At 35.6% G+C, this 12821-nt stretch overlaps 1 protein-coding gene across 3 annotated transcripts in view; it reads left to right on the top strand.

Annotated features, from left to right (window-relative positions):
- The window catches only part of CIP2A (cellular inhibitor of PP2A), a 44732-nt gene that overhangs the window by 20627 nt on the left and 11284 nt on the right, over positions 1-12821 (top strand). For all 3 annotated transcript variants that reach the window (XM_002758847.8, XM_008982516.6, XM_035274387.3), the window contains 7 exons: positions 2942-3101; positions 4613-4754; positions 6411-6510; positions 8565-8683; positions 11137-11332; positions 11981-12055; positions 12142-12252. In XM_002758847.8, coding sequence (XP_002758893.2) covers positions 2942-3101; positions 4613-4754; positions 6411-6510; positions 8565-8683; positions 11137-11332; positions 11981-12055; positions 12142-12252 — 903 coding nt within the window. The remainder of the gene's footprint in view (positions 1-2941; positions 3102-4612; positions 4755-6410; positions 6511-8564; positions 8684-11136; positions 11333-11980; positions 12056-12141; positions 12253-12821) is intronic.

The raw sequence follows: 12821 nt of genomic DNA, 5'->3' as shown, positions 1-12821 counted from the left end.
ATAGGAATATTGGATTCAGTCAGTGAAATGGAGTTGAGCATGCCACACAATGTGCTAGGCACTTAAGATACAGACAAAACTCTGCATTCTGGTAGATATTACTATCTGGGCAACTTAGTATTCTCTACTATTCTCCGTGTGTGTGTGTGTGTTTTCATTCTGAAAACGGACAAATAAAGTGAAAAAAGAGAATAGGTGAATCACAGAGGAATTTTAGGGTAGTGAAACTACCTTGTATAATCTAGAATGGCAGATACATGTCATGATATATTTGTTTAAACCTATAGAATGTGCAACACCGAGAGTGAGCCTCACACTGGCTATGGAGTCAGGGTGATGATGATGTGTCTTTTCTTCTTCTTCTTTTTTTTTATTTGAAAGAAAAAAAAAGGAAAGGAGGAGAGGAAGAAAAAGAGGGAGAGAGAACAGGAATATATTGCTTTATTCTAAAAATGGGTATTAATAATGGCCGATCAATATTTTGTGTATTTGAAGTGGAGAGCTCTATAAATATTTATTAAGTTTACTTGTTCCGGATCTGAGTTCAAGTCCTGGATATCCTTATTAATTTTCTGTCTCATTGAGTCTAAATCTCTTTATGGGTCTTATGTATCTGGGTGTTAGGATCGTTAGCTCTTATTGTTGCATTGATCCTTTTACCACTGTATCTTTGTTGCTTTGAAATCTATTTTATCAAATGCGAGAATGGCAACTCCTGCTTTTTGTTTATTTATTTATTTTTGCTCTCCATTTGGTTGGTAAATCTTTCTCCAACCCTTTGTTTTGAGTCTTTCTGTATCTGGATATAAAATGGGTCTGGATGTAGTATACCATTAGGTTTTGGCTGTATCTTCATTAATGTAAATTCTTCTTTATGTTGATGTTCTTTACTTTTTGGTATATTTTTAGAAAGGCTAATAGTGGTTGTTCCTTTCTGTGTGTAATGCTTCTTTCAGAAGTTCTTGTAAAGCAGGCCTGGTGGTAATAAAATCTCTGAGTACTTGCTTGTTCATAAAAGATTTTATTTTTTCTTCAATTGTGAAGCTTAGTTTGGCAGGATATGAAATTCTGGGCTGTAAGTTCTGTTCTTTAAGGATGTTGAATATTGGCCCCCACTCTCTTCTGGCTTGTAGGGTTTCTGCTGAGAGATCTACTGTAAGTCTAATAGGCTTCCCTTTGTGGGTAACCTGACCTTTCTCTCTGGCTGCCCTTAGTATTTTCTCTTTCATTTCAACCCTGGTGAATCTAATGATTATGTGCCTTGGGGTTGCTCTCCTTGAGGAATATCTTTGTGGTGGTCTTTGTATTACCTGGGGTTGAATAGTGTCCTGCTTTGCTAGATTGGGAAAATTTTCCTGGATAATATCCTGAAGAGTGTTTTCCAGCTTGGATTCATTCTCTCCATCACATTCAGGTACACCTATCAAACGTAGATTAGGTCTTTTTACATAGTCCCATATTTCTTGGAGACTTTGCTCATTCCTTTTTATCCTTTTTTCTCTATTCTTGTCTTCTCATTTTATTTCATTAAGTAGGTCTTTGACCTCTGATATCCTTTCTTCTGCTTGATCAATTTGGCTATTCAAACTTGTGCATATTTCACTAAGTTCTCGTGTTGTATTTTTCAACTCCGTTAGTTCATTTATATTCCTCTCTATATTGCCTATTCTTTTTAGCATTTCGTCAAACCTTTTTTCAAAGTTTTTAGTTTCTTTACATTGGGTTATTTTAACTCACAGAAGTTTCTTATCATCCACCTTCTGAAGCCTACTTCAGATAATGGAACACAGTCCTTTTCCATCAGGGCTTGTTCCATTGCTGATGAGGAACTGCAATTCCCTGTAGAGGGAGAGGGGTTCTGATTTTGGGTATTCTAGGCCTTTTTAGGCTGGTTTCTTCCCTTTATTATAAATTTATCCATCTGTCGTCTTTACAATTACTGCCTTTCTAATTAGGTTTCTGAGTGGACATCCAATTTATTGATTCCCAGTGCTGGAATCCGAGCAATCCACTGCGCCGGCCACAATAGCAGTGATAAGACTGATGGTGCTCTTCTGCCTGGGAATCTCCAGTCTGGCTTCCTTCTTGAGTCCATTACAAGCGGCTCTGCATCCCGGAGCTCCAAGCATCAATCAGTAGGGGAACCAGTCCTGTTTACTCTGCATGAAGAGCTGCCGTGCCGCGGTGCCAGCAAAACCGCTGCACCAGCCACAAGAGTCGCGCTGGCGACCCGTGGGGCTCCTCCACTGCGAATCTTCTGGTTCGTGAGCGACGAAAATTCGTCTGAAAGTGTGGCGTCCTCTCGTTCTCTGCGCTTTCACTGGGAGCTACAATCCCAGGCTGTTAGCGATCAGCCATCTTGGATTTAAAAATTATTCTCCCTGTTTTTAAATTCATTCTGCCTAACCCAGTATCTTCTGAAAGCATTTCTTGTCTCATAACTCGATCTTATACACAAATATGTGTATGAAGTGATTAAGTATGTTCATTAATTATGCACAAAATTTTCTATTTTATCTTGTTTATGATTGTTTAATAATCAGTTTTAATGTTTAAAAAGCCCTTTGAGGGTCTTGATGAAAATTATTTGTGGTTTTAAACTATTAAGACCAATCTCTATTATTATAATTACTTTTAGCAGATTTAGGATATTTGTTTTCAGTAAGTACTTTTAGTTTAGAATAATTTTTAAATCACAAAGTCTGTTTTAAAAAGTCTTATTTGTAAACCCTTACTGTCTAATTTGAGAAAAAAGTAAAAGCTCTCAGAACTGGATTAAAGTGTAAATTATAAATAAAAACAAATAATAGGAGACTTAGGTCAATGGCATACTGAAGGAAATACAAAAAATTTAAAGAGAGTGTTACAGCTCAGTGATGACTATTTCCATATCGTATATTCCATCTTTGTTTTTAATCATTTGTGATGGGTAATTCTCCAGGATGTCATAGATGCTGCTAACTGTTCTTCAGCTGATCGTTTTGTGACCCTTCTGCTACCTACAATCCTCGATCAACTTCAGCTCCCAGACCAAAATCTAGATGAGGCTTTAATAAGAAAAAAATGTGAAAGGATGGCCAAGGCCATTGAAGTTTTGTTAAATATCCTTTACTGTAATCAATGTGAAAACTATATAAATAACCATTTTTTTCTAGTATTGCATTCACTGCATTTTGTCTTTGTAATTTTTCACTTTTTGCTCATATTTATCTAGAATTATCGAACTAAAATTTAAACTATAGAAAAAATTCTCAATGAGTCTGAAAAAGATCCAAGGTTTTTTTTCCCTTGTTTTTCTGTTTGAAACTTTTAAGCTAAGATACGTTTTTTAAAATGCTGTTTAAGCTTGATTTTTACATTTGTATCACAATTTGGTAGTATATTCTAAAATGACTGTTCTGTTATTCCATGTTACTCTTTTCTGCTTGATGCTAATTATTGCACCTGGATGATTAGTAGTGCCATTTTTTGGTGGTGTATATTCATGGGTAAAGAAGTACTGATGGAGTTGTCACGATTTTAGCCCAGTTGTTTTAGCTTATGTTTTAAAAATAAAAGCCTTCATAATTGCTTTAATAATGGTTATAAGAAAAGGCAAGTATATCAACACAAATTAATTCATTTAAAAAGAAACCTTGAATAATCAGTTTCACTGCTTAACTTCTGTATACTGATTTTCTAGGTCTTCCTTATGTTCACTTTTTCCTAGATCAAATAATTCTGAGTTGCAAAGAAGTCCAAGTCCCAATTTTAAAACATTCCATTAATACTTTTTTACCATGAGCAAAAAGCCACTGTATCTCAACCTGATCTCTTAAATGTATCTAGTCAGGTGTCCTTGTATCTCAGAGCAACAAGAAGATGTTCTACTCTGTCCTAGAGAAAATTTCTCTGTTTAATATCCTCTTCTAAGGTATTGCTCCTTAATTTTCTTCTTCCTTTAAAGTAGTGACTCTCAACGCTGATTTCCTACCTAGAATCACCTGGAGAACATGTAAAAAAAAATTGATGCTAGAACCTTACTTCCAGAGATTCTAATTTAATTGGAGTAATGTGAAACCCTGAAATAACTGGGTAGTGTGTGTTTGCATGTTGTTTTTGCTGTGATTGTTTAAACTATGCAGGTGATTCTAACATGCAGTGCTAGAGAACCACTGCAGTAGGGAAACATAATTGCTTGACCTAAGAGATATCTATAATTAATAAAGTGGCTCCTTCTCATTGAATTGGACCACAACTTGGCCCTTTTAAAAATAATAGCTATTTACATTAATTTATAATATACAAATATGACAAAACAACTTCTCTTTATTCAATAAATATTTATTGAACCATTGAGATTCTTGCTAACAAAAACCAGCTATCTAATGTAGAAATATCCTTGGTTTTTCAACCTTTGAGTCAGAAACTTTTGGTGCCAGTTCATCTCTTACCACTTATTAGCCATTTAAATTATTTTAGTTGCAGTTTCCTTGTCTGTCCTTGAGCTAATTTAACAATAATTATAATGGACAACAGTAATGATATAATTGGTATGAAATCATCCTGAGTATTATGTTTTATGCATAAAGTAATTTGAGAATTTTTTATTGTGTATCTTAACAAAACTTACCTCTCTGTGGAGATGATACAATGAAAATGCATATTGCAAAAATCCTGACAACTGTCAAGTGTGCCAGTCTGATAGAACAACAGTTTACATATGGCAAGACCGACCTGGGATTTGGAACAAAGATTGCGGATTCTGAATTATTGTGAGTATATGAAATCTAATGACAAAATGGCAAGGTAGTAAAATATCAAAAGATACGGTGATTCTCATGCTTTTAGAGGACCATCCTTTGGTTATAACTTAAGGTATAACAGATTAACAAACATATCTTCATAATGACTTTTTTGTAAATTCATTCAATTTGTAGATTTTGTGCTTTTGAAGAAAGATATTAACATTTTTTTATTGTCTAGGTTTCTTTTTTCTTGTTTTACTGTAATTATCTAAGGGTTCTGAACATTTCTGGAGCTCCTTTTTGACATTGCGTCAGTAATTTATTCATTTAATTTTACTTTTTTTTTTTTTTGAGATGGAGACTTGCTCTTTTTGCCAGGCTGGATTGCAGTGGCACGATCTTGGCTCGCTGCACCTCCATCTCCCAGAGTCAAGTGATTCCCCTGCCTCAGCCTCCTGAATAGGCGGGACTACAGGCAAATGTTACCATGCCTGGTAAATTTTTTGTATTTTAGTAGATGGGGTTTCACCATGGCCAGGCTGGTCTCGATCTCCTGACCTCATGATCTGCCCGCCTCAGCCTCCCAAGTGCTGGGATTACAGGCATAAGCCACCGTACCTGGCCTTAATTTTACTTTCTTAAATGAAAAGCATGAAAAAACAGAAGGGTAGTTTTATTACAAGGAAATCGGTCACTGCTGAAGGTTTTTTAATAATAGCTCTCCTTCCTTAGAATGTCAGGAATTATGGTTAAAGATGGATTTTCACTGGATGGTAATAAGATATTCTTTTATACCCTACCCTTCCTCATGAATTAAGTCCATCTAATAAATCTTCATTGAAAACCTGCTAAGTGCTAAACACTATTATTTGTTTCTATTTCCATAAATGTCACAGTTGTCAGTAATTGTGTACTTTTAGAATAAGAATTATCTATTTTTTTATTTTTATACTCCTTTCAGGTACAAAATTCAGAACATGACCTAATATAATTCATTTATTATACATTAGATATTCTGTATTGCCTAAGGTTACCCTCTGCTGATATTCTAGTGACAAAGCTAAGAATTAAATGGACCATGTTTCAAAACTACTACTTAACTTGAAACAGAAAGTTGAAGCATGTTGGTAGTAAAAGAAATGCTGTCTGGCCGGGCGCAGTGGCTCACGCCTATAATTTCAGCACTTTGGGAGGCCAAGGCGGGTGGATCACGAGGTCAAGAGATTGAGACCATCCTGGTCAACAAGGTGAAACCCCGTCTCTAGTAAAAATACAAAAATTAGCTGAGCATGGTGGCGCGTGCCTGTAATCCCACCTACTCAGGAGGCTGAGGCAGGAGAATTGCTTGAACCCAGGAGGTGGAGGTTGCGGTGAGCCGAGATTGCACCATTACACTCCAGCCTGGGTAACAAGAGTGAAACTCTGTCTCAAAAAAAGAAAGAAAGAAATGCTGTCTAAGGCTGTTAATGCCGGTTTGTTTTGTTCTCTTTGGGTCTCGAGTTATGATAATGTTGATTGCTTTGTATTTTTACTTCTCAGTAGAAACAGTACTTTATCATCTTGAATCTTAAAAACACAAGTTTTTTTTTTTTTTTTTCTTTTCAGTTTCTTTAGAATTTTGGACAGAAACAAGCTCTAAGAAATTTTTCAGTTTTCTAATTTAAATGTGATTTATCTTTAAAGCAAACTTGCTGCTGATGTAATTTTGAAAACTCTTGATTTGATTAACAAACTTAAACCACTGGTCCCTGGTATGGAAGTAAGCTTCTACAAAATCCTTCAGGTGAGTTTAAACTCTTGAAACATTGAAGTTTATTCATATGTAAATGGTCCTAATGTAAGTTTCTGTTTTACTATTTAATAAAATTAAAAGTTGTTGTCGTAAGCGGTTATAATAGTCTCGCTGCACAGTTATTTTATATACTTTTATAGGAAGTGAACATAAGAGCTCATGACCCTTATGTAGAGAATGTTCACAGTAGTGCTGCTTCCTTAGCCCTTTGCTTTCTTGTGTTGTACTCGTAAATCTCTTCATTTGTTTCTGTTGGCATTGGAGGAAGAGTGGTATTTGTTTTAGGGTTTTTGTTTTTGGTTAGGGTTGATGTAGGGTATTAAGGGGATAGGGAGACAGCTGGAAGTAAAGGACTTGATTGTGATCATTAGAAGGCTGTGCAGAAAATAATAACCCCCAAAGTTCAATGACAATCAGTAGCCGAATAAGATCTCTAGATGTGATCAAAAGATAAAGTACAACAAATTTAGTTCAGAGTTCTAATTGGCTTTCATTTGTGATTCTAAAGTTTGACAGTCTCATTCTATAAAACAGAATGAATCATTCCCCTGGGCTAAGCAGAGGAGGTAACTTGATAGACAGGAAAGGGCTGAAGAAAGCACAAATAGGGAACTAAAAGCAGATTGGTCCTTTCAAAGTTACTTTGCTCATAGGGTTGTAATAAAGGGGACTTCCTTATAATACTCACTGGGGTTGACTGAAATCTCCTGGTTTCTTGGAAAACTAGCCCATTTCAAAGTGCAGTTTGATTACATGGCACTCATCCGGGTGACTCCTTTCTGCTTTGATTTGGTCTGCTAAAGGCTAGGGTAGGAGTCTAGTCCAAAACAGTGGCCTCTTAAAACTTTGTGTAATAATATTTACCTTGGTATCTACAACACTTAGCGTTACAATAGATGTTTAACAGGAATATGTGGATTAGGTTACTACAGTAGCTCTAGTGACAATACAGACAGTATAGAAGCCAAAACTGAAACCTTAGGCAGGGACCACTGGTATGTTTTGAGAGCATGCTTAAGGGACTGAGTTCAAATGTTGACTCTACTAGTTCTTAGTACAGTTTTGAGTAAGTTATTTCACCTCTGTCAACTTTAATGTCCTTGACTACAAACTGAAAATAGCAAGGCTTACCATTGTGGGTTTTGGAGATAAAGCCCTGCTCTTTCACAGTTCTGTGACATTGGATTATGCTCGAATACCTACAAGATACTCAACATTTTAATTATAAGGGATTTATATTTTAATATTGTCTTCACTAGTAACTTAGTGTATTTTTTAAAGGAGTCAAACTGATGTTATATCAATTATTTAAGATATGTTTTTTATAACACAGGTTGAGCATCCCTAATTTGAAAATCTGAAATCTGAAATGCTCCAAAAACCAAAATGTTTTAAGTACCAACATGAGGCTCAAAGGAAGTGCTCACTGAAGCATTTTGGGTTTTTGGATTAGGGTTGCCCAACTAGTAAGTATATGTAAATATCCTAAAATCTGCAAACATCAGAAATGTATAACACTTCCAGTCCCAGACATTTTAGATAAGGAATACTCAACCTATTGATGATTTGGGGCTTACAGTACTAATGTAAAATATTTACTGACATGAATGATTGAAGTAAGTATAAAATGTTCTAATTTAATTTGAATTTTACTTTTCATTTTATACCCTTAATTTGGAAGTGATAGGCTGTTTTTAAGTTTTTCTTTTAAATGATAGCTTGGAAAAAAACATTAAGTTGTGGATTTTTAAGCCATGAAAATATATAAGGCATAATTTTTATAGGCATATTTGAAAGCATTCAAAACCTTTGCCAGATTTTTTTAAACTAGTGTTCATATTGATTGCATGGCAATGTAAACAGTCATAACCAGGTATAATATATTGAAGCTATATTATAATAGAGACTAAAATATGTTCAGACATTAGAAACATTTTATAATTTGCCTAGAATTAAGATTTAGATATATTTACTCACCTCAGCTCTAAAAGTGCTGACATTGTTTATTCTTTCTGCTTCTTCCCTTTTGGTTTCTGATTTCTTAGGACCCACGTTTGATTACTCCTTTGGCTTTTGCTTTAACATCAGATAACAGAGAACAAGTACAGTCTGGACTGAGAATATTATTGGAAGCTGCTCCGCTGCCAGATTTCCCTGCTTTAGCGTGAGTTGTGATCATTAGCAGTCTATGTCTCATGCTGTTGGACTATCCCACTATGTTTCTCTAGTCCTCAATATAAATAGACAAGCGTGTTAGTGAATTGAAGACTTCATTGTAATAGTAATTTTTCAAGTGATTTCTAAAAATGTCTGATTCTTTTAAATGAAAAGTCCCACTTTTTCCTCACTCAGGGAAAAGCTAGATCCTGGTGGTTAAATGTTCTTCATTTACTATCCCTGTATATCTCTAGCCACTTCTTTTTAATGATAACTTCTGGACTCTCTAAACTTATATCTCCCCAGTTTAGTTTCTCCATAGAAAGTTTAGTTTCCTTCCCGACTGTTTGAGGAAAAGGTCTAAGCATCAGTCGTTGACCAGATCTGGGTCAGCCATGAGAACAATGTAGACTAAAAATTAGTTGGAATAGAATGGAAGCATTCCTAAAGAAAAAAAAAAAAATTGGTGATTTTATCAGAAAGTGGAAAAATGATGACCAGGCAAAGTTTTCTACTATACTTGTTAATTTCAAGCAATAAGAATATTTACAATTATGTTTGAAAAAAATTCAGGTGACAGGGCTTTCTGAACTTAATGGCTATTAGGAATCTGGTTAAAAATTTTTTTTCATTTAAGTCGTTTATATGTATGAATTTGTAAAAATGGTTTGAATAATTTGAAGCAGTTGATAAATAGGAAAGATATTCCCTTTATACCAGGGGTCAGCGAACTGGCCAGTGGACAGGCACCTGTTTTTGTAAATAGTTTTATTGAAATAGGGCCACACCCACTCATTTTTATACCCTGTCTTTGTTGCTTTCACTCTATAAAAACAGATTTGGGTAATTGTGACAGAGACCAGATAGGCCCTTGAGTCTAAGATACTTACTATTTTGACCTATAAGAAAAAGTGCGCTGGTCCATACTATCTGCTATTCACTGATTTAGCAATTCCCACTTTTCAGAATTAGCAGTTTAGGTCTTTGTACCTTAAGAGTTCAAGAATGGGATGCAAGACCTAGAGACCATATAACCAAAATTCCCTTAATTTTATAATACATATTTTTTAACAGCAACAACAAAAATATATGGGATGATTTTCAAGTAACAAGTTAAAAGTGGTCTGTAAAGTTGCTTTTTATTTTGTGGTGGCCTGCTTGCCTAAACTGGTAATCTGACATGAAACAAAATGTCAGATTTTGTTTGAAATGAAACAAAACCTCAAAGCTTCAGAGGGGAAATCTGCAGTCTCACTGGACATGGGAGTCTTATCCTCTGCCTCTGTATGTGAGGCCTTCCCACCATTTTCACTTTGTCTTGGCATTCCCTGTCTTATTTGTGTTGCAGATAATTTTCTTTTTGAGCATTTTCTCAGGTGTCCATTTTATGTTCACTATTTAATGCCCTTATTTGACATTATCTTGAGCAATTTAATAAGCTGAATGTATATTATGGGTGCATTGGTAGGTAGCATTTTTTAAGTGTGTATTCATTTGTTTGTTTTCAAGACAGGGTCTCAGTCTATCACTCAGGTGGGGATGCAGTGGTGTGATCAGGACTCACTGCAGCTTCGACCTCCGGGCTCAAGTGATACTCCCTACTCAACCTCCTGAAGAGCTGGGACTACAGGCGTGTGCCACCATACCTGCCTAATTTATTTATTTTTTGTAGAGGTAGGATCTCACCATGTTGCCCAGGCTGGTCTCAAACTTCCTGGACTCAAGTGATCCTCCCAAAGTGCTGGCATTACAGCTGTGAGCCACTGTGCCCAGCCTTTAGCAAATTAGACTGAGTGTCTGCCATCATACAGTTTGCACTTTAGTTAGAAGATGAGTGAAAAAGAATAATTTTCGTATTGTGCACATCACTATGGAGAGCATGAGTGGTTAATAATAGTATTATATACGGCATTAGTGAAGGCCTCTCTGAAAAGGTGAATTTGAACTGAGACCTAATGATAAGAAGGAGCCAGCCCTATACAGATCTGGTAGGAAGCGTGTTCCAGGTAAAGGAATAGCTCATATGAAAGCCTGGGGTGGAAGAAAGAATTTTAAAGGGATAAAATGAAAGTCAGGTTGGTGAAAAGTATATACTGAGTAAGAAAGGAAAAGGAATAAGGACATAAAGGCCACATGGTATCACCCATGATAAGAATATTATTCTGACCAGTACCAATAACTTTGTACTTATACCAGATAATCCACACTCATAAACTAGTGTTAGAATGCCTCCAAAACCAGAAGTGACGCTCTCATTATAAAGGGTTAGAAACAGAAAAGTAGGTGCTCTGCAAAATTTGGAATATTCCCAAGACTTCATATCATCATGGTCTCAAGATTATTTGAAGACTTCTATTCCAAAAAAGGACCCATTCTTAAAGATTCCCTAATTCTGCACTAAGTCTGCCTTTTTTTCTATTTTCATATAGTTTTTATTTTCCTTTTTTTAACTCCCTTCAGACTTGGAGAAAGTATAGCGGCAAATAATGCCTATAGACAACAGGAAACAGAACATATACCCAGAAAAATGCCTTGGCAATTATTAAATCACAGTTTTCCAGCATCAGTAAAGTGTTTCACTCCTCCTCGTTTGAAAGATGGCATTCCTGGATTGAATATTGAAGAATTAATAGAGAAACTTCAGTCTGGAATGGTGGTGAGTGACAAATAGCTATTATAACCTGGTACATACCAGCTATATGTCAGCCCTGATTATAACGTTTATCTAAACACCATTAGGTACAGATTTCATCATTGAAAACTTACTTTTTAATATGAGAAATAACAATATTCTGGAAAATTTGGAAATAAAGGAAGAAAAATAAGTTATTCAACATTTTGCTGGGTGCAGTGGCTTATGCTTGTAATCCCAGAATTTTAGGAGGCCGAGGCGGACAGATCCCCTGAGCTCATGAGTTCAAGACCAGCCTGGGCAACATGGCGAAACCCCCTCTACCAAAAATACAAAAAATTAGCAGGGCGTGGTGGCATACGCCTGTGGTCTTAGCTACTCAGGAGGTTGAGGCAGGAGAATCACTTGAACTCAGGAAGCAGAAGTTGCAGTGAGCCAAGATCACACCACTGCACTCCAACCTGGGTGACAGAGTAAGACCTGTCTCAAAAAAAAATTTAAGAAAAAAAAAAGGAAATATTTGTGACCTATCTGATGCAGCATTTGTTTTTATTCTGTTACTTATCATTAAATTTTAATGATTTAGTTTTGAAGTAGGAATTTATTTCGTCACTGTGTCAAAATATTTTAATAAAATTTTCTGATTTTTTTTTTTTTACTCTTAAAATGTAGGTAAAGGATCAGATTTGTAATATGAGAATATCTGACATAATGGATATATATGAGATGAAACTATCCACATTAGCTGTGAGTATAAGCTTATTTTAACGATGTGTGATAAGCTTTCATAGATGTATTCCTAAAATGAAAATTAATGATATGTTTTCTTGTAGTCCAAAGAAAGCAGGCTACAAGATCTTTTGGAAACAAAAGCTCTCGCCCTTGCACAGGCTGATAGACTGATTGCTCAGCATCGCTGTCAAAGAACTCAAGCGGAAACAGAGGTGTGTAGAACATAAAGACACATCTGATTGGTAGAAAGATTGACAGATGAAGTAAAACATGCAAAATATTCGTTATGTATTCGTTACTTTAATTGAAGTAAATTCTCTGGAACATTCGACATGCCTACTTCCTTCATCCTGAAATTCTGCCCTCTTTAATTTTGGTTACATCGTTATCCTCTGATTTTTTTTTCTACCTAATATCATTTTCCTGCATTATTTATGTTGTACCTTTAAGTGTTGGGGACTCTTGGGATTATGTTCTAAACCTTTTTCCTTCAGTTATGTGTTCCTTGGTTTCAATGTTTACCAAAATATTAACGTTCCCAATTTTATATGTCAAGCACAGATCATTTTCCTGAGCACTAAGTGCCTATTTGCTCCATTTAAATATACAGGAAATACTTCAAACTCAGCATAACCTATAGTGGACTAATTGCTCTTCGCTTTTTAAAAATTTACTGTTAGGCAGTCCCTCTACTGTTTTTTGTGTTCTACAAATAGAAAACCTGGAAATCATACAGTTTGCCTCCTAGAGTTATTTACTAAGTCCGGTTGATTCTGCCTTG

The sequence above is a fragment of the Callithrix jacchus genome, chromosome 15, assembly GCF_049354715.1.
Source record: "Callithrix jacchus isolate 240 chromosome 15, calJac240_pri, whole genome shotgun sequence".
NCBI classification, from domain to species: Eukaryota; Metazoa; Chordata; class Mammalia; order Primates; family Cebidae; genus Callithrix; species Callithrix jacchus.
This window is presented reverse-complemented; position numbering and strand designations above follow the sequence as displayed.